This window comes from Phaethon aethereus (assembly GCF_964289735.1).
Source record: "Phaethon aethereus genome assembly, chromosome: 3".
NCBI lineage: Eukaryota > Metazoa > Chordata > Aves > Phaethontiformes > Phaethontidae > Phaethon > Phaethon aethereus.
In genome coordinates this window covers 93025843-93048761 of record NC_138576.1, presented here as the reverse complement: position 1 = coordinate 93048761, position 22919 = coordinate 93025843, and the positions used below count along the sequence as shown (strand labels likewise).

The 22919-nt window shown below is 37.3% G+C and overlaps 1 protein-coding gene across 1 annotated transcript in view; it reads left to right on the top strand.

Moving 5' to 3' along the window:
* The window catches only part of STRN (striatin), a gene marked incomplete at both ends in the record, with an annotated part of 63719 nt that overhangs the window by 16199 nt on the left and 24601 nt on the right, over window positions 1-22919 (top strand). The window contains 4 exons of the mRNA XM_081998120.1: window positions 4862-4935; window positions 8034-8112; window positions 10021-10185; window positions 22633-22768. Coding sequence (XP_081854246.1) covers window positions 4862-4935; window positions 8034-8112; window positions 10021-10185; window positions 22633-22768 — 454 coding nt within the window. The remainder of the gene's footprint in view (window positions 1-4861; window positions 4936-8033; window positions 8113-10020; window positions 10186-22632; window positions 22769-22919) is intronic.

Here is a 22919-nt window from a genome sequence, read left to right as displayed (position 1 = left end):
AATTTAATGTCTGGTCATTATGTTAGTAATTTAAAAAAGATTACCTTTTTGTTGCCCGTGTAGGAAGCCCAGTTATTTCTGCTGAAGAGTCTTACTACACTGAATAGCAAGAGCTTAGAAGGAGGTAGTTAACAGTTAAGCACTTCAACAGCAGTTTTGATGTAGTTTTGCCAACATCCAGTAGATTGCAGTGTGAGGCTGTTTGCAGTTGAGGGTTACTTTTTATTACTTAATCAATACTTGCTCCACCACCAGTAAACTGCATTGTTTCCTGTGGATTTTCAGGAGCTAGCTGAAATGTAGTCCCGCCTCTCTCGAGTACATGTCCTATTTCATCTAGTCTAGCTCATTTCCTGTCTTAACATATTTTAACCAAAGAACTGGACTCCTGAGCCATGTCTCTAGAAACACTTGATTTAATTTTATGTTGTTTTCTGCACTGGTGTGTCTGATCAGCATAAGGCTGGCGTCTTCTCCCCTGGGTAGAATATCTCGCCGTGCTGTTCCTGGCAGTCATTCTTGTTTATGTCTCTTGGTTTGGCCGGCGGCTCCCAGATCTTCTACGGATGTTTTGGCAGGCTCCCTCAGCACAGCTGGATCAGATGCTTCAGGTCTGGCGACAGATATTTCCAAGAAATAGTGGCCTTTTTTGATCGGGATCAAACCTGTTTCTGTGTGAAGTATTCAGAAAAGTTGCTGAATTTTTGCTTTCAGTCTTAGGAAATTTAGAAGGGTGAAAGCTTTTAGCATTTTCCTAAGCAACTCTTGAAGTGTTGTGGCAGCCATGTTGAACGTCTCCAAGCACTGTTTGCATAGAAGACACATAGTTAAAGAAAATACTGCAAATCAAAAAAGGAGAATTGTGTAATGAAGTGCAAAAGCCAGAGCAGTGGTAATATTCATACTTATCTGAGTAAGGGAATCTACCTGGTAACATAGTTTCACAGCCCCAAAATAGCTTTCTTCCGAACAACTTGAAGACTACTTTTCAGATGGAAAATAGCTTCTATAAAGTTGTATCCTTTAGCTGGTTATTTTGAAGTAATTTTTCAGTGTCTGCATACTGTTAATTCAGATGTAATCTTCAGAAATTGAAGGCTGAACAAGTTGAACAAGTTTCAGGTAATAAAAGCTCATCTTTGTGACTTGTTTCCTTTCTCCTTCCTCTGCTCCAAAACCACTGACCTTGTTTTTGCCCGGATGATACAAACGTTGGAGAAACTTTTTTTTTTAATACTTATTTACAGAAAAAAAATACATTTGCTCTTTTTTGTGATAATAGTATCTCACTGCTGTGATGTGTAAACTAATTACATCACACTAATTAACTAATTATTAAACTAATTACTAATTTAGTATGTTGATAAGTGGACTGTGATTTCTGAAAAAGCGGAGAAATTAAGCATGACAGGTAGGAGGTAGATAGTCTGTTATTGTAGAAATAGGTTAAATATAAACATGATAATGGAATAAGCTATATTCAGAATTTGTATAGAAAAGTATTAGAGTTTCTTTCGTGAGAAGTTTCATAGCCTTTGATTGCAATGTGTGGAACTGAATGGTCAAGACTCTCCCTTCTAGTCTTGGAGTCTGAATCATTGTGTTCAGACCTTTCCTTAGCATGCTTTAGAAAGAAGACGATTTTTTATCTTTCATATGTATGACATCTTCAGCTATACCATGAGAAAGTTTCTAATAATAAATCTCATACTTGCTGCCTGAAGAAGTGTAGAAAATACTTGCTTGGTGGACTGTTGGCTATCTATATCGTTTTTTTTTTTAAATATTCCTCTGAAGTTTAGAAGCTGACCATAGCTGAAGGTGAGTTCGCCGGGACAAGTACTCTGACATGGTATTCATGTTTCTGTTTCGCATGTAACTGGTGTCTCACTCAGATACCTGAATTTATACTAATTGATTCTAATTAATTCAGGTTTGAGTTTGGCATTGTTTTTTTGTCATTTTGTGCAGGCAAAGATCTATGGCTTTTTGTTTTTAACTTTCCCAGCAATATTAAAAAATAAGGATTACTTTTTGGGATTGTTTGTCTTTGTTAGGACATGATTCTTCTGCTATGTCTGTATTTCTACTGGTCTCTGTCTGTGATATACGAAGTTAAATCTTCTGAAAGATGAAATCTTAATCCAGCTTGGCCTTAAAATAAATTTAAGGGCCAGTGGTGCACAAGGCCATGTAATCTATGTTATCCTCTTGAAGAAGAATAACAAAGGCTTTAAAACTGTTGCATTATGAGGGAGAACAAGCTAAAAAAACCTGCCACTAATAGTTTAGAATGTGTATAGAATGAATAATCTCACTTTGCTGTAGTGATTTTGTAATGCTTTTAATGGAGGGGGGAAGTAAGAAGAAAGAAGAATATTACTGTTGATTTAAGAGGAAAAGAAATTTTAAAAATGAGCATACACAGATTTAACAGATTGTAATAAATATACTGAGAAGTTTAAAAAAAATACAGGCTGAAATTTTGAAAAATGGATTTTGAAGAACAGGTGAGAGATCTGAGGAATAAGAAATGTGTAGGGAATGATCCTTGCTGTTAACTTAGCAAACATTTTACTTTGGTTCTTAGGGTGAAAATTATTAACAAAATTTTGATAGGAAAATTAGTGTATGCATAGAGGATAATGGAACTTACATGTAAGACCCATGAACTAAAAGCAAATGCCTCATGCCACAAAACTAACCGCTCTGTGAAATTATTTGCAGGAATTGAGTAGAGGACAGTATAGGTCACTAACACAGATTAAAGTGAAGTATTATATTTGCTCACTTTTCATAAGTCAAATCAAAATGGATTAAACATTAGGGTCACGTGAATTGCTGACTGCATAAAAACTTGAAGTTTCTGACAAAATGTGTTTAAAGTCGGTGAGGTAGGTTAGTGACAGACTAGAGGATTTCTTAGTTCTTGATTAGTCATTTTTTACTAGTGATGGTGGGGGAAAAAGTATACATAGCATCAGTGTTTAACAGTAATGAAATACAATTTTTTTAACAGAGTAACATCTCTTTGCTGGTGAGAGAGTTGGAAAAGGAAGGATAAATATTTTGATTGACCATTCAGCTTTAATTTTGTTCTAGATTATTCCCTTCTGTACTGACCAAAATGTTTATCCTTCACTTATTGCTGTTAATACATTTCAAGTGCATCGTTTTTCCTTTCCTCGCTGGTTGCTGCTCAGCTGAGTTACAGCTTAGTGCTGTAGCTCTTGAGGAGGAAGTCAATTCCTTCATCTGTCTTTGTTGCTCCACCTAAGAGGCATTTCTTCACTCTGCACTTACCCTTCTCGTCCAGAATTAAAGGTTTATTATAATTAAAATGCAGCTGGATTAGTAGGAAACTACTGCTGTCAAAACTGAAGCATAAGAACTACCAAGCATTGCTTCCTTCAGCACCATTTTGTTAGAAGTAATGAGTTTTCTTGATGAAATAGGAAAAGGTAAAAGAAGAGAGTAATGTAATGAAGATGTCTGAGAAGCAATCAAGAGGTGCAGGTAACTTGAAAACATTATTTACAGTCATTTAAGCTTAGTGAGACTTGCCTCATACGATTATGGAGTGTCACACCCATTAATTTTTTTAAAAACAAATTTGAAGTGGAAGAGTTCCCTTGTGAGTAGTGGAGCTAATGAAGCCCATTTTCATATTGGTGTATGTGAATATTTTTTTTTTTTCCCGTTGTGTGTTTTGTAGGCTGTATCTTGCTGCCTTAGACCTAGCTCCGTACATTTGTGTTGGAGCTGTGTATGTGTGTGTACTTGGTGGTCGTCTCACTACTGCCAGGCTGCATGCTCAGCGTTGCCTGAATTCTTCCCTGCCTTTCATTCAGGGTATGAGTGACACTCTTCTACTCAGTTATGAATGTCTACAAAACTTTATAGGGAATCAGGTTTTTTTGAGTTGTCTAAATTTTTGTGTTTGGCAGAAAACAATCATAGAGACAAAAATTACGTTGAGTATAAGAGAAGGGGGGAACAGATAGTGATGCTGGCTAAGGCTCTCTTTGCCTCAGTTTCACTGTTACTGTGTTAAAAGACTACTCTAATGAATCTTTTAATAACTTATATGTACATTTGTAATGCTGTACTACTGTGGCGTTGTTTTGTGTGTTTAAAAGTCTATAGGTGCTGACTCTGTAGGGTGAAGCTTTTCAAATTAAACATTTAACTTTTTCTTCTAGCTACTTTTATTGTGTATAGCATGCGTTGTGGGGTTTATTACAATAGGCCTTCTGTAGGCTAAATATTTTTGAGAAGTCTCTGTTTTTCAGCTTGGTTAAGTGGCAGATGTAGCAGCTTTATGAGAAACTGGTGTAGATAGGCTGCTGTCAGTGCTAAATCTCGTGTAGAATAGTTCTAAGGGCCTGCTACTGTTGGAAAGCACAGCATTTCGAATAATAAAACTAAGGTTTGCTTAATTGAGTTGACTATGAAATAAGAAGTAGATGGCACTGCACTGACGTGGATAGTAAAAATGTTTCATAGTGATGGCTAAAAAAACCGAGGCGGTGGGTGGGGAGGGAAGCAGAGAGTAGCCCATGTCCACAGGGGGAAGAACCTCTTCGATAGCAAGAAAGTTTTGTAAAATCTGCAGTCTGCTGATCCCTGGGTTTCATCAGCATTCACTTTGCAATTAGCTGTCAACCTTGGGGGGGGGAAGGCAAAATTATATAACTGAAGTCCTGCTGAAATAATTTGTTTTGTTCCTAGCCTAGAAGAAAGGAGGGGCTTTTCAACTGAAGACAGGTAACATTAATGTGTTTAATGTGCTAATAGTTTCTTTTTTTTTCTTTTTTCTTTTTTTTTTTTCTTTTTTTTTTTTCTTTTTTTTTTCTTTCAGGGCTAAATATCACAAATTAAAATATGGCACAGAATTGAATCAGGGAGATATGAAGCCACCAAACTATGATTCTGGTAAGAATTTATTAAGAATGAGTTCATTACAGGCATAAAAGCTTAACTGTGGTTTGTGCAGATGCCGAAATGATAGTGTTGATAAAATAAGCCACTTAATGGAAGCAGTGGGAATAGAGATAATTAGTAAAGACTGTATTTTACTGTTGTAAAATTAAAAATATGTGCTAATGCTCTGAGTCTATTAATAAATCAAATGAGTTTCGATTTAAAAAAAAAAACAAACCAACAAACTACTCATGGAGTGAATGGTTTTTTTCCTCTCCCTTAGTAATATGTATGGATGTTTTGGAGCAAAGAGATACTAGATTTAGCTGAGAATCCTTTTATCTTTGAATAATTATTCTGAATAAAAAGTTAATGGCAAAAGACATGAAATGTATTAATTTTTGCTCAATTACCTCAATGGTATTCCAGGAGAAAAAAATAATGAAAGTGCATATTAGATGTAAGTGAGATTTTGGAAGAGGGGAGTTTATTTACAAAATTACAACTATCTTTGGAATTGCATACAACTAACTTCAGTTCTGTGCTGTGCTGAGAGAGGACTGTTTTTCATCTTGTGGAAAGCTGATTTGTTTCTCTAGAGGTTGCATCTCGTTCTTAACACAAATAGTTTAAAGCACTGAACTTGAGGAATTAAGAATTTAAACTACTTCCTTTAATCCTTCTCTCTATCTCCCTATCCTTTCCTCAGGAAAAAAAAGAAGGGGTACAGAGATCTGGTTATAGGTCAAGCCCTTGAAAGGATAAGTAATAGGTGATGATTTTTGTATTTCAGTCCCCTGATACTCTTACTACAGCAACGAAACTAGAACCCACCTGTACATAGAGGAAGAATATAGAAACTCTGCAGACGTCAGCTCTGTCACTTGGTTTATGGAAGGGATGGTCTGGTTTACTGTTATGGTTAACTCTTATCCTATTTGATTCAGGAGGTCATTAAAAAAAACCCAACCAAACAAAAAATCCAACTCCATACCAACTGATGAAACTTTACACTAGGCTTTTCTTGTCCAAGATACAATGAATTTTTGAGAAATTTTATTTCATGTTATTATCAAAGTTATTTCCTCAAGTGAAGAAATAATTTAATTTGGTATTACTCAAGCGGAAGACCCCAATCTGTATCTGAACCACTAGAAAATTTTGTCCGTTCATACCAATATCCTAGACATCCTTGGTTTTTGTAATTTCTTGGGATGCAGATGCAGCTATAGTGTGTTGCTCCACTCTCCAGCTGAGGAACGTAGTGCAAGGCCTGGCTTGCCCAGCAGAGCCGTAGCCAGTGCATTACTTCTGCAAAGTGAACACTAGTGGAATTACTTTTGTTAAAATTCCGCTGTCCTGGTTTATCCCATTGCATTCTATATATGTAGCTGTGAGAAATGTACACTTTTGTGCGATATCAAATTGGACTGATTAGAGATACACATTTGTTATCATGCTCCTTTGGAGTTGTCTTTGATTGATAGATACTTACTTGTATGTCTGTGCCTTCCCTCCCCACCCCTGTTTTTCCTCCCCAGTCAGGAAAGTGTTTCTGGTAGTTCTTCCAAATGGATCTGTGTTGTTTGTGTTCTCTGTGATCTCTTGGGGAGTCAGTAATACAGTTTAGAAGAAAGAGTTCAATCTCTTGATAAAGGGATGCCTTTTTTTCCCCCCCCGCTTATGCTGACTTCTGCTGTTACTTGCTCATAATGCAAGTCCCTTCATTCAGATCTGTAAACCGCTGCTACCGCTAGCAATCGTCAGTTTTGAGGAAACTAAGCAAAAGAGAATTCGTGCCTGTAGATGTAGTTAATAGTGCCTTTGGAAGAAGGGTTTTTGCTTTCAAATGGAATTCTCAGGCAGATTTATCTCAGTCATGTTTTAATTCTTATAGAGTGAGCTTTGGTAGTTGTGTATTGGGCCCAGGTGTGTTCAGTTGTGCAATTATTTCCCACAGTTGCTGTTAAATGGATTTGTGAATTTGACATGGATAAAATTCATATGGCTCTACTTGCATGTGATTCTGATTAGTCTTTGATAGCTTCTTTGGGTAAGTGGTAGTTTTTGTGTGTGTGGTTTTAATTCAGCTGCTTAAAGGCAAATGACTTCTCAGTAAGGACAATAGCTTTCCCACATCACATATCAAGTTATGCATAGGATTATACCACAGGTTTTTCTGGTTCTTAATTTTTGTTTACATAAGAAGATTGTTCATCCTTCAGTGTTTGGACCACAAGGTTTTCAAGTTTTGTAGAGGCTTTCGTAGATAATAAACCAAGATATTTTGTCTTGGGAAGCATATGCTTATGTATTTCCTGGAGGAGGGGAGAGAAACCCCACCATCATGCAGTATAAAGCTATACATGGAATAAATGTGTAGCTGTCGGTTGCCAACATTCAGATAGGTTTCTCACCAGAACAACCACATAATTTTTTTGTGGATTTTCCCAGAGTAGTACTGTTTGGATACAAATTTATGGTTGTGGAAAATGTGGTGAAAATTTTTCAACAGCTTTTCAGGTTAAAAAGTAAACAAACCACCCCTGCTGTATTTTTCTCCCTCTTCTACAAAACTAATACACATATGGATGAATTTAAAGTTGATGTGAGTAGGTCTGTTGGTTTTATGTTGTACGGTCAAATATTAAGGCAATTGATACTGTGCTGCAGTTGCATTGGATTGTTAGCAGTTAAAGATGTTTGTATTCAAATTTAAATTTGAGCAGCAATTGCATTGGAAGGTTAATGCAAAAATGGAAGTCCAGATTGTCTATGTGATTGTACTCCCTCAAAGAAAAAGGAGTAAGATGGGGCTTTTGAATGTGAGGCGGAAGGGAAGGCACTGGTGACTAGTGGAACTTGCTTTCATACAGTAGTATGTACCTGACAATCTTTATGTGTACATAGTACTACAGTTAGGTGCTATGTGCATTTTTTTCTTCTCTTGATTGATTATTTGCACTTTTGAATCTTTTATTTTGTTATTAAACCATTTCTAATAGTTTTAAGACAAATCATATTTGTCTTTTCAAGTGGATGGGCATCTTTTTAAAAAGTAGGACAAGGAAAAAAATGTTCAATGTTCATAATTAAATAATCTTTTCCAGATGAAGGGAATGAAACTGAGATTCAGCCACAACAGAACAGTCAGCTAATATGGAAACAAGGGCGACAGCTGTTAAGACAGTAAGTGTTGAAAAAAGGACTTCAATAACGAATGCAAGATATGAATCTGGTAATGAAATGTGATGATGGTGTTATTTGATTTTTTTTGTTAGATTTTCTTTCAAGAAAAATTAGTGTGTGTGGTGAAGTTCGTTCAGCTTCTGCCCTACTTTTCCTATTTTTTTTTAAATTTTTAATATTTCAGAACTTCAAATGAGAAGCTTTGTCAAATCACGAACGCCTAATCTCCTTTGCTTTTCTTTCATAGAGTGTAATAAAAGTCTGCTTGAGAGAACAGTGGGTTGTTGACACGTTGCAATTCTTTCTGCAATTAAAAAACAACACATACAAGTCATTCTGTTAAGAGATATGCAAAATAAAAATAACTGGTGTTGGAGGGGAATAATTTTTATTTTAGCCTACTCTGGGTGCAGAAAAGACTAATATCCAGAAGCTTAGACTAGAAGTTTTCTAATTCTCAATTCATCTCAGTGAAGCAAATGTCTGTTAATCTAAATCACTTTTTGAATTGTGGTCATAATGCATTAATGTCCAGGTATTTGGTCACGTTTTTGTGTGTGCGTGGTTTTTTTTTTTTCTTCATTACAGCCCTTGGTTTAAATCGAAGAGGTCTCTTTAAAGACCTCTCATCAGTGTGTCTCTGTTTTCTCATGCATTTGCCTCATCCCCTATTGCTGATAAATTCTAAGGTCTTCTGATCAACTAGCAAAACTTCTGCTTTCTCACTTTTTTTTGGTGTGTGTTACAGAGGCTTAAATGAGAGGGGAGACAGACAGTAAGGACAGTCTAGCATTTATATTTAAGGACCTTTTTCCAAGGAATTATAGAAGAGTTAAATTTTGTATATGCTTTTCTTTTTTAAGAGCTGAGATCTTTGCATGTATGTTGAATAAATGTAAATAAAGTAGCCTTGCCTTGGACCAGTGATTTTGAAGCCAGTAATCAGTATTTCTCTCCTAATGTGGTTATGTAGAGAATATTGTTAAATAATTGGAGGAGAATGTTCTTGCAGGAAAAGTGCATGTCTTTGATTTGTAACAGCTGTTATTGTAAAATAGCATTTCCCCTCTTTAGAGTCCTCTAGAATATTGACCATTTAATGAGCTCAGTGCTCCTGAGAAGGCAGTGCTCTTAACTCCATATTCTAAAGGAAAGGACAGAGACCAATTTTTACTCTTAAAAATAAAATAAAACTAAAAAAATCATTATTTGCTCCCTGCCTCACCAAAGGCAATATGGCATATTGATTAAAGAGCCAACTTTAGACCTTGAAGTTTTCATACAAGCTAGTCCAGGATTCTCGCTGCCCAGCCCTTATTCACAAGTCAAATTAATATTTTGCAGATCCATTGCAGAGTGAGAAAAAGTCAAGGCAAAGATGTTATCAAACCTAGTGTGTTATAAGCAACAACTCTTACTAGTAACTACAGCTACAAAATTTGGTTTTATTCCCTCTGTTTTCTAAGGCTTCTAATAATGCTTACGTAAGGAACATATCTGACACTTCTTGTAAGGCTTCATGTGTAGTTTCCATGTGTTGAAGAACAAAACAGCCATGTTGTACATGTAACCGTGGTGATCTTTATAAGCCAGTTGTAAAAATTTTAATTGAAAGTGCTTTTCCATCCCTTTTAGTAAATGAATGAATAACGTATTGTATAACCTCTGACTGCTAGGCTCTTTGATTTGTGGTGGTTTTTTTTTTCCCTCAGTGACTGTAGAGGCTGGTACTGCAAGAGGCGATCCCTCTGCAGCTGGTACAGGATGATTTATAAGCATGTTTTAGTAGCACAGCACCATACTTTGCTAAGCTAAGGGGTTGAAGATGAGATTAGGGAGGAGTTTTCATTTACTGTTCTGAATAAGTGAGATGTGCATGGAAGATTAGCATGAGTTCTGTTACTACAGGTATCTACAAGAAGTGGGCTATACTGACACGATACTGGATGTGAAATCAAAACGAGTACGAGCTTTATTGGGCCTCTCAAGTGATGCTTCAGAGAAGGAAAACAGAAGTCAAGAGCCGATGGTAAATGGCACGGAGGGACAGATTAAGGAAAACGCAATGATTGGGTAAGCATCAGGATGACAATGTTTTCTTTCTGCATAAATGCACTTAACGGTGTAGAACAAATTTTTGTTTACGGGGATGTCAAGATGTTTTTCCCTAATTGGAGATTAGAGCAATTTTAACGAATATTATTACATTAAGCAATAAGTATGGAAGTAACTTAAGATTCACAGCTTAAAAACAGCATAAGTTTTGGGTTTTTTCAGTTGGATGGCAGCAGAAAGTCAAATCAAGCCTATGATTGAGATACGTATTGATTAGAGATATGATTACTAAGTGGTTAGAGGTGAGCGTTGTTTCAAGTTAACCGTTTATTTGTACTGCTGGAAACATTACTGTATCGATTACAGGCTTTGCACTCTGGTCTGTGCTGACTATGACGCGATAATCTATATGAGATACAGGATTTTTTTGACTGGGTCTGAAAAACAAATTCATGTGTTACATTCTGATTCCTGTAAGTTTTTTGTTTTCCACTAGTGGATATACATATGTAAATGTGACTAAAATGTAAGGTATTCATCTCTGTCTTTCAGTATTTCTAATACTATGAAAAGTCACTCAAGGAGAGTAAAAGCTTGTAGTGCTTACTTTTGCTTTTAAGTGACACTGAAAACATAAGAGGCTTTTTTCCATTTTCTTCTCTTTTCCATGCAGAGTTTAAAAAAAAAAAAATTAAGTTAAATCTGAAACTTAACTTTAGACGCTTCAGAAAAACTGTTTCTTCTTGTTTACAATATTGTAGTTGCAAAACTTGAAAAATAATGAAAATTATGCAGAATTGTTTGTCTGAACAATACAGAAGGTAACTGTTCCCAGTAGTTTGTGCTACATCAGCAAGCACAGCTTTCCTCAAAGATTCTCCTTCTTTTTTCCTTTTCTGTACTGATGTGGCAAAATTCAAGACCTTTCTTTTCTAAGATCTAATAGTGTTGTATGACACATTCTGTCTTTTAAAAAGCATTTGTAAAATTTCATTATACCCAGCAGATAGCTTCAGCAGCTTCTGGCCAACAAGTTACATAAGGGCTGAAGTTCATTGTTATGTAATTAAATTTAATGCTGTAAGGTGGAAAATTCATACGAGGAAACCCAGAAGCTACTAAAATTCATAGCGCTGCGAAGTAGTTGACAGGCCATGTCATTTATGTACAACAGCTTTGTTTTTGAAGAATAAGGACTGCTTCATAGACTACAGTAATAACTTTGATTTCTGTTGAAGAGGTCACTTCTCAGGGGAAATGGGGAAATAAAGCTCCTCTTCTTACCATTTAAAATTTATTATATGTGTTGCCTTTGATTGTGAAACAGTTGGATATATTTATAAGGTAGTTATATGATGAATGAAATGGTTGGACGGTAGTTTTGATATAGCAGTTTTGGATACGTTTGCATTTCTTTCTTATCTATTTGCTTTCTGGGTAGATCTGATACTAGGTTTAACACTTAGTAGTTTACCCTATGGCTGAGGATATTCAGTGATGGAGACAAATGAGTTTCCTTCCATTGTGGTCTGCAAGGTTGTCAGCTGCAAGACTGGTCAGACTGCACGCTTTGAGAAATGGTTTTCATCTCACTTCTGATACGTAAGATGGCAGACTATTAGATAGCTTAGGGGAGCATTTTGATACATGGTGTGCGAGACGTGACTCCAGGGATTTACAGTGGAAGAATTTTCTGGGGATCTTGTTCATCATAGAGTCACATCAATCTTCATGGGTGATTTTGAGTTTGTGGATGTCAGCTGAGATCTCCCTCACCGAGAGAAAAAAGTTGGGATTTTACTGAAATTCCTTGCTTAGTCTGAGTACAGGACTAGCTTTCAATGCTGTGATTCTTCTGGGTGTTACAAGTATGCTTTCAGAGGGTGTCTTTGAATTTTCCATGCAGGAGGCATTCTGTGGCTTTCTTCTTGGCAGAGACTGCCTGTTATTTAACAGCTATTTCATCTTCTGCTACTAGATACTGTAATATGTTAGACCTTACTGTTTCTGTGGGCATGTGGCACTGTTCACTTCCCAACTGCATCATCGCTTGCCTCTGAGATTTCAAAGTGCAGCTTTATGGCAGATAGGAAATCAGAAATGAGATGAGATGTTCTCTATTAGCTCATACTTACCTGTTCCCTGCCTCATCTGTTGTCAGCGTTGCTTAAACATGTATAGAACAGCTTCTTTTTGAAGAGTATTAGTCTTGAATAGATGACTAAGATTTAAGGTACACGCTCCTGATCCCAACTGGAATTCTTACTGAGTGTTTGAAAACTTAATTCAGTGCTTTTCTATCCAGTTGGCAGAACTGGGAAAAACTTAGGTGGCTCAGCTAACTTAATTCTGGCTTACAGTCAAGGCAGGGGCACTCTCCGAAGCAACCTCAACAGTGCTAGGCTGCTTACCAGGACGGCGAAAAGATTGGCAGTTCTTTTAGCAGCCTCTTGTTACTCCTAGCACGCATGTAAAGTGAGAAGAGGATTGGAGCTACAGCAAGCTTGTATGGTTGGAAGGAGTTGCCTGCACAAGTGCCTGCAGTTTGGTAGTGGTAGAGGAGGAAAGTTATGGTGAGAGACTCAAAGAACAGGAAACCAACCAAAACCTTAGTCCAATCCCATGAGGTTTAAGGACATATGTGTGAGTTTGCCAGGACCACCAGACTTTGGGACAGTTGCAACCTAAATTGCAGATGGAAGATGCTCTGTGGCTGTATGGATACGGTGAAACTCTTTGTAGGAGAAAGCTTTGCTGTCACCAGAGAAACCTGTGAACTGCTCAAGCCAGTGCAGTTTGGCAAATTTTGTGGTTCAAAACATTTAATGAATGTCAATGTTAAATATCTGCTAGCAAGTCTGAGGCTAGTGGTTAACCTGAAGATGGTTTGGTTACATTTGAGGAGCAGAGTACTGGGCATAATGTAATGCATGGAAATGAGTTTAGTCTAACAAGGAATACCTCTGTTAAAGTAAGAAAATGCAGCTCATAGAGCATTTGATTTGTTTGATCTTGGAAGAACTGCACAATATTGTGGACACAGCTGAGACTGGATTTTAAGTCTGATTTTTAGAATAAATGTTTCCATGGAAGGAAGAATGTGACAAGCTGAGTACGGCGATTGAATAAAGAGAAAGCTTGTGGGTGAAAAACAGTGAAGACAAATCAACAGGAGCTTGGAAAGAATGTGGGTGCATGTGATGAAGATAATGTACAATAGAGAGGAAAACATCACAGTGAAAAACAGAAGGAAAATGGATAAAAAGATGCATTTCAGGAACAGGAAAATGGAAGTCACATTAGCTTTAAATTTCCTTAAAGATTCCTCCATATAGCAATGTAAATTGCAGAAAGAACAGATTGGCTAAACTGCCTTCTGTACAACTGGACACTTATGTGATAAATCCCAAAGAAAGTAAAAAAAAAAAGAAAAGGTATTTGATGCTTATTTGCTACTGCATGGTTACCTCTTTGGGAGGAGAGAGTGGATAATGAAAACGGGAAACAAAACTTCCTTTATGTTTTGACTATAGTTTATTGGTAATCAACCAATACTTTCTCAGTGAAATGAAAGTGGTGGAGAATAAAACAAATTGCTACTGAGAGAAGTTCTAGTAAAACGACGGAGGAGCTGATGTACTTTTCAACAACAGTCTGATTTTTAGCATGGTTTTTGTGTAAGCCCATTAATCCATGTATAGTGATTGTTGCTGCTACTCAGTCTCCTTCAACAATACCTCTGATCTACCCCTGACTGTACTTCTGACAATAGCAGACGCTCGTGCTTTCCTTTTTTCCCTTTTTTTCCCCTTTTTCCCCCCTTTTTCCTTTTTCTTGCCTTTGATTGTTGTCAGGGTAAGCCCTGGCATTTTTCCTCTTACCCCAGGGATGTGTGAAGTGCATACTTTGTGATGGGTAGGGAGGATATCCCTCTGCTCAACTCACTACATCTTTTACAAATGTTAACGAGTTGTCTGTTATACCCTGTTGTCTGTTGTACCAGTTATACCTACTTCATCAGCTGAGGTTCAGACACCCAGTGCTGTGATATCGACAGTAAGTTGAGCCTATTTATGGGAAAAGGCTGGTGAGAATGTTTGGGGTGATTATGGTGGAGTTGATGCTGTTTACTTTGGTATGTAGAAGCATACAGTAGGTGCTGTAGTGCAAATACTTAAAACAATAATATTTATTTGCAGCAGACAATATGTAACTTGAATTCTGCTAAGCCCCAGTTATGAAAAAAGGTACCAAGGAGGACCCTGGCAACTACCAACCCATCAGCTTCATCTCTTTGCCTCGGAAGATCATGGAACAGATCCTCCTAGAAGCTATGCTAAGGCACACAGATGACAGGGAAGAGATTAGAGACAGCCAGCATGGCTTCACAAAGGTCAAGTCCTGCCTGACCAACCTAGTGGCCTTCTATGATAGAGTGACCACATCAGTGGACAAGGGAAGAGCTATGGATGTCATCTATCTGGACTTCTGTAAGGCCTTTGACACAGTCCTCCACAACACCCTTCTCTCTAAATTGGAGACATACAGATTTGATGGGTGGACTGTTCAGTGGATGAGGAATTGGTTGTATGGTCGTATCCAGAGGGTAGTGGTCAATGGCTCAATATTCAGATGGAGACTGGCGACAAGTGGTGTCCCTCAGGGGGCTATATTGGGACCAGTACTGTTTAATATCTTCATCAACGACATAGTGGGATCAAGTGCACCCTCAGCAAGTTTGCAGATGACACCAAGCTGAGTGGTACTGTTGACATGCCTGAGGGATGGAATGCCATCCAGAGGAAGCTGGACAAGCTTGAGGAATGGGCCTGTGTGAACCTCATGAGGTTCAACAAGGCCAAGTGCAGGGTCCTGCACCTGGGTCAAGGCAACCCCCAGTATCAATAGAGGCTGGGGATGAAGGGATGGAGAGCAGCCCTGCTGAGGAGGACTTGAGGGTACTGATGGATGAAAAGCTGGACAGGAACTGCTGACAATGTGTGCTCACAGCCCAGAAGACCACCGTATCCTGGGCTGCATCCAAAGCGGCGTTGGCCAGCAGGTCAAGGGAGGTGATTCTGCCCCTCTGCTCTGGTGAGACCCCACCTGGAGTACTGCATCCAGCTCTGGAGCCCTCAGCACAGGAAAGACGTGGACCTGTTGGAGCAGGTCCAGAGGAGGGCCACAAAAATGATCAGAGGGATGGCACACCTCTCTGCTGAGGACAGGCTGAGAGAGTTGGGGTTGTTCAGCCTGAAGAAGAGAAGGCTCCAGGGACACCTTGTTGCAGCTTTCCAGTACTTGAAGGGGGCTTATAAGAAAGTGTGGACAGACCTTTTATGAGGGCCTTGAAGCAACAGGACAAGGGGTAATGGTTTTAAACTAAAAGAGGGTAGATTTAGACTGGATATAAGTAAGAAATTTTTCACAATGAGGATGGTGAATCACTGGTACAGGTTGCCCAGAGAGGTGGTAGATATCCCACCCCTGGAGACATTCAAGGTCAGGTTGCATGGGGCTCTGAGCAACCTGATCTAGTAGATGTGCCTGCCCATTGCAGGGGGTTGGACTAGATGGACTTAAAAGGTCACTTCCAAACCAAAGATTCTATGATTCTATTTTAGAAGATTGTCATCTGGTCCGTCATACTCCTCAGTTTAATTTTATATATCTTAATATATCTTAAAAGGTTGGAGTTACATCAGAGAACTCCCCGCACCTCTTTGTTTTTTTTCTTCTTTTGGTGCAGTGATGAACAAACTACTGTTGTCTGAAAGTCTTTTAAAGCCAAATCAGTTTCTCTTCTTACTATTAGGTGAAATAGCCTCAGTCTTTATGTATTACTAGCTGCTGCATCTGTGGCCAAACTTGTATTCTTACATTGCCTATTTATTTGCTAATGTACAGATCCTCTTGAAAACTTTAGCACTCAAGACATCACGTGGATTTTGAATGCACCTTGGAAGATTTTGATTCCATAAATGAAATGTTAATATGATAAGCTGAGATAGATATAGTCCTGTTTCCACTTCTTTTCATGGAATTTAAAAGTGAATCTGTTTTCAGTTTCTTCAGATCAGCATTACAAAAGATAAGTACCACTTGGCATGACTGGACTCAAAAATAGATACTAAAATGATAACTTCATGATAATGATTTACATTTTTAACACCTGCAGTGAGAGGAACGGGTGTTTCACCCCAACAAACTGAAACAGAAATGAAAGCTGCCTGAAAATGTCGCTTGTAAGCCTTGAAAACATGAGAGTATTTAACTATCTTTAGGTCACTTATTACCTCATTTTTAATAGCTATACCTTATTGACTGAAATCTAAATAGTCAAATTAGTTTACCTTCTTGAAGGTGTGTATTTGACTACCGTTTGATATGAGTGGAAGCAAATACAATAAAGGAATAGAACCGGAAAGGAATGAGAGTATACCAAGCATATGTATGTATGTACACATATGTATGGATGTGTGTATATATAAAAATGATATAGATAAATTATCTGAGTTCTTGTTAAAGATTTGATCATTAGAACTATATGTAAGTAGAAACTTTTTAATGAAAAATGATCCTGAATGTTATATCAGTTTCTCTCTGAAACTGATCTACTGCCCTTTTTCCCTATTGAAGCACACAGCTTCCACTGCCTATTCTTTATATGAGCAAAAACGCATCAAAACTCAACATTTGAAAGCAAATCCAAAGACTTTTTCAAAGATTAAAATTAAACATTTTGAAAACCTTATCTTTCTGATGTATGACAAATCATTCCAACTGACACCTCAGCAAATGAACGTCTTTGTATACCAGAAGTCCTTGAATAACTCTTTTGAATCTCTAAATCCTATTAACACTGACCCATGTAGTGAAACTGCTGCATAGTGGCTGATGAATGCTGTGTGTTAACTCACTTATAAAATGGTTTATTTGGGAAAATATCTCTGAATTTAACAACCTGAGGTAACATCTGCCATGAAAAAGATTTCCAAAATAGTACACGAGACTAAAGTACTGAATTACAAGAATAAAAAAATCCAGAATCTATTTGCCTTATTCCCTTTACTGGTGTTTTTTTCACCTTTTTCCTGTTTGTCTCTGCTGTCATCTTGCAGTGATGTAACAGGCATTTCAAAGATGCCTGATTTAGGCCAGACCCAGACACTTTCAACAGATGCATTGAAGCAGGAGATTAAAAAAAAAAAAAAGTAGTAAATTGGGGTTTCATGTGAAGAAAGTAATACCAGTGTACCACTCTTTTCATTTAATTGGCACAGATCTATGGCTTAAGGCTTTGAGGAATGCTTCTTGGAAATGTCACATAAGAGTCATGGTGCAGAAGGAATGGGGAGAAAGAGACACAGAAGTTGTGCAGTGGGAGAGAGAGAGAAGCAAAGAGAGGGGAGGTGAATGGAGAAATAACTTTAAAAGGTTGCTTTATTTCTTCAAACACTTAATTTATTTTTATTCTTTAAAAAGCTTGTTTATTTGTCAGGTAGTTATTTGACTAGATTTGGCAAAAGAAGTGGCCTTTCCTTTTTAAATAGCATTCCTTCATGATTCCAATTAACATCCAAACCATTTTGTAAGTGTTGCTTAACAGTTGTGGTATGTATTGCACTGGTTCTTGCATTGTGTGGTGTGAACTCATAAGAAGTTTCAAAGGTTGTAACAGTCTAGCCTGCCCCATGTTCCTTGTGTGTAAATTTTGATGATTATAAGGGTTCTGTAGTTTTATAAATTTTTAGTTTGATATTTTCTGTGCTGCATTATGAAAGATTTCGCACAGTGTTGAAGATTCACAAACTGTTCCTTAAAGGCAGTTGTCATAGAAAAGAATAAATTTGAATTTGCATGCGTTTATTTACTGCATCGAGTTTGAAAGAACTCAACACATTGAAAAGACTGTGTTAAAACACAAAATAACTAAATTCTATGGGGAATTAATAAAACTCATGACCTTGTAGTAGCATATTTTGATAGTGGGAGAAAACTGAGCCAACAAAAATGGCTCAAGAAAAAATATGCTAGAATAGCTCTTTGAATGCTAGGTCACAACAGGCTTTTTCCTGTACAGACCCCCAGAAACATTTCTCAGCCTAGGCTGAACTTGTGTTTATTTAACTTTACTGTGGTATTTTTTCCTGCTTCTGAATTTATCAATAAAATCTGGTTTTATTTAAGATAACTTGTGTATGTCTTGGATAAAACAAACAAACAAAAAAACCCTCTACTTTTTTCTTTGGGTGAGTAGGACTGAGGCAGTAATAGCCTTGTGGTTGGGCAGTTCATGGGAGAAGTTTATGAGAGTCTCCCTGGACATGACCACAGAGTCCCCAGAGATGTTATCAACAAAGGAGAAGGTAACGAAAGAAATATTGAATATGGTGGTTGCAAAGAAAATACATGTCTGTAATGTGGCTTTAGTCAAAGTTAAACTTGACTATGCAATGTGAAATGTTCTGGACCATGTTGGGCACATGAAAGTTGCTACGTAACTTCATCTTTCCTATAAGTTATGCTTTCTACTTTTCTACTCGGTAAGAAACAGGATTTGTGATTCTGAATATTAAATGTTGAGAGCCAATTGAACACTATGCATTTTGTGAGGCTACTAATATTTTGATATCGGGCCCAACTGGATTTTACACAAAATAGTGTTTTGAGCTGTGTGACTGTAGGGTAGAAGATGAAGAGTTGGCTGTATGGCCTGCAGAGGCCCAGTGAGATCCACACTTGCTTTAAATAGTACTCGTGGAATATCCACAAATCATATTTCTTTGATTTCATGGGAAGTGATTATTATTATTTTTAGTCTTAAAGAGGCCAAGGGTTTAAGACAAATCTGAATAATTGACCAGCCTGTAAAATTCAAGTTGGGATGAGATTTTCAGGGCAGTCACAGCTGCAGAAAATTCTGGCAACTTCTCCTGAGGAGAAAAATATTCATGTGATTTCAGGTTTATGTTGCGTTAAGGGAAGTAAGTACTTCAATTTCCAGTCCATTTATAAGAATTCTATTTTTTAATAGAAAAAGTGCCTTATGTTTGAGGATCAAAAGCTCCCTGTGTCAAGGAGCTTGACATATTCACATATCATATCATATTGACAAAATCTGTGTGCTGCCCATCCATTAGTAGTAAGATGGAAAATCCAGCAGCATTAGTGTAGCTATACTTTACTTTCTGGAACTCTACTTATCGCAGTTGTTATGCTTGTGGCAAGCAGTTAGTCCTGTTGCACTTAATCATGTGCAGACACAAGTAGCAGGTAGTCCCTCTGCCCCAAAGACTTTACTGTCTGATTGGATAGGGCTGCTGAAGAGGAGGATATAATGTACAGACTTAACAATATCTGATAGAAGATGTTGTATTGGTTACCAGATTTTTTTAATTTTTTTTTTTTTTTTAAGTTTAGTTAGGAAGTGGTAAATCAACTGGGATGAAACCCTGAAGGAAAGAAGGCAAGGTTAGGTGCCAGGGAGAAAACCATGCAAGGGTGCTGTTACAGAGTACAATTGAGGAAGGAGCAGTGGGAAAGAGATTCAGAACAAGCAGCTGAGGAGCACAGGGTTGAGGAAGTCCTGCCAAAATCTGGTTGCTCTATGCTCTCTGCTTTGGCAGCTTCTGTAGCTGTTCCTGCTGTCTGGGGTTTCTGGCTTGTTCTTCCCCATCGGTTTTTCTTTAGACAGAATGACTAGGGAAGAAAGGAAAAGCGACACCAAAGTTCTTGCACTTTGAAAATGATGTTCTCCCTTGTATACGTTTTGATCCAGGACAGGCCAATAGAGAATAATTCTTCTTTTTGAGACCTTTTTGGGTTTTTTGGTCTCCTTTTACTTGCAACAGCTCCTGAACCTTGCCATAGTTTTGCCTTACTCATGCCTGTAACGCTACAGTTCATGCATCAATCCCTGCCTTTGGAGCGCCATTCTATCGTTTTCACCCATTAATTTTTAAAAAAGTATTATGAGACTACAAAAACCCTGGAAATGTTGAGTTGTGTTTCTAAAATAGAATCTAAAGTAATTTATTGTGCTACCCTATCTCTGAACATGTTTTTGCCACTTGTGCTTTTTCATGTTGCTTTGTGAATGACCCCATAACAGAAACAAACTAAACAGATGTAAAGTAATGAAACAAGCAAACTTTAAATTGCCATCAAAGTACATCACAAATTAGCTAAGGCTAGACACTTTCTTGAGTATATTTTACAGTATTCCTGAGTGTTCATGTTGACAGTAATATCTAAAATGTGTTATGTTCATGTACTGCTAATAGATGAAAAATAGCTAAATTACTGAGTTACTTTTGATTTTGACTGCTAAAGCATATTGGGGTACAATATAGCAAATCAACCTGTCTGTCAGCTTGAAACTTTTCTTCCCTGTAGAACCTTTAAACAGTTGAAGTATTCTGTCACTTCTGTTTTCTTTTTTTTTGGTTCTTAGGAATTCTTTCTTGGAAGTTGTGCCTTAGCACAAATAATCTTCTGTTGTACTATGCTGACTTTGTACATTTTTTGTACTGTGCAGGAGTTTTGAAATACATGATAAACTACGTTTTCCAATGCATGAGATGTGTAAAGAAAAGTATGTAGTCAAATGAAGCAAATTACAAGCTTTGTCTTATCAAGATTTGTGCGTTGGAAGTGGATAAATAACAGTACCATAGGATTTTAGTGAAAATGCACATTATTACTACAGATTCATGAGGTAGTATAGTCTGCCAAAGTAGTGATTACTTAAGGAAAAAGAAAAATATTACAGAGTGCTTTCAGGTTTGTCATAGAAACTAAGGGGTCAAAATACTGCAGGAAGCAAGGCAAATTGGAAGCATGTTTGAGATTGTTCTTAGATAAGGTATGGGAAAGCAGAAGGAATATTCTCAGTAAAACCAGTGAATATGAAAACATACCGTACATCATGGTATATTATGCTGCTGTATATGTGGAATTTCTAATGGTGAGTGAAATCCTTACTGGTATTTTTGGATAGTAAAGATGAGTAAATGAAAAAAGGGTAGGATGGCAAATTGTCTTAATGAGATGCAGACATATTTGGCTATGAAGAAGCCACTCCTGCTAATTGTTGTCATGTAAGCATAGAACTGCTTGAGCAGGGACTGCGTGAAGAAGGAAGTGTGCTGTTTTTCATGCCTTATTATACATGAGAGCTTTTGCCCTTGGATATTTCCTGTAATAAACCTTTGAAAAGTGTTATGAAGAAACACAGGAATAAGCGGGTGATGGATGGATAATCAGCTGTTTACACGGCAGGGAGTTTAAAAGGCCGTAGTATATAGGCTTGTCAGTTGATTGAGCCTTTTGAAATGGGTCATAGCAGAAGCAAAAATGTAGCATTAGCAATGCACTTGCTGGTGTTACCAGTGGTGCTGGTAAGGGTGACTGTACGAGACAATTTAGAGCTACAGTTCTGAAAAGAGAGAGAGAGAGACTTCTATGGTTTCAGTGGTTGTGAAAATCAAGATGGCGTGCATTTAGTGATGAACTATGACAAACAGACTACTGATTAAAGGTAAGAAAAAAAATAAAGCTTTTCTTTACTGCTGTAAAGTCATGTAAAGAATGTACAAAGTTTTACTGGAAGTAATCATTACAATTCAAATGAACAATCTTTTTTCACCACTATCTTTCAGGGATTGATGGAGAAGTGCATCTTCTACATACAAAACATGATATCTGTTGTTAAGTTTAGCATTGCTTTAATTGTACCTTCATCAGAGTTTTAATAAAGGTTACAGTCCTGCTTCTTGGGTTCTTCATCTTTAGTTATTATTATGACAACCTTTATGCTTCCTGTTCTGAGGCACTGCCTGAATTTGTGCCAGTGCAGTCATAATTTTACCCAATCTTCATACGTTTCCTTATTTGCTTAATGTTAACGTCTATGTAGACATTATTTAGTCATCAATGATATTTTCCCATTATATTGTTTTATAGTGGCAAAAAGTGTCTCAAAAGTTAATGAATGATAGATCTAGCGTTTGATGTTTCCCAGCAAGGTGAGAAACATCAGACAGCAGCAGCAAAGTTTTCCTGTACCCTGATGTACATGTGGGAGGCCACCTTAGTAGCTGCAACTCATGTCCGTGTTGCTGAGGCTTTCAGTGGTAGTATATCAGTATTGATGTTGCTTTTGGGCACATATCAGATGAATGTTGCTTTAAAATGCTTCTCAAATAAAAAATGGAAGTGTTGGTCATGGTAATTGCAGCTGGGTGAAGAATAATTGTTGTTTCTAATAATATAGTTTATGGATAATGTTTAGGTTTCTAACCCACAAAACATTTTTACCTGTAATATATGTATTTTACCTGTAGGCTTATTTTAGTCTCATGTGTGGTTGAACATCATAGAATAGACTGGTAATTGCAAAAGTGACTTTGTTATTATTTCTTTTGACTCATGGTGGTGGTGGTTGTTGTTGTTGTTGTTTAGGAAACCTGAATTGACTGACTCTGCCTCTCTGCTAGAGACCTTCAAGTTTCTTGAAAATGCAGCTGCAGACTTTAGTGATGAAGAAGATGAAGAAGACATTGAAGGAAGAGAGAAAACAATCATTGATACTGCAACAGTGAGTGGAAAAAATAATTGAAAAAGTTTCGAAGAACAGAAAAAGTGAGATTAATGAGATGCCTGTATGCAAAGTATGTGACTGTGTATGTACACGTGCAAATCATTAATGCATCTTTATGATGGTCTGTCCACGCATGTGTGCATAAGAG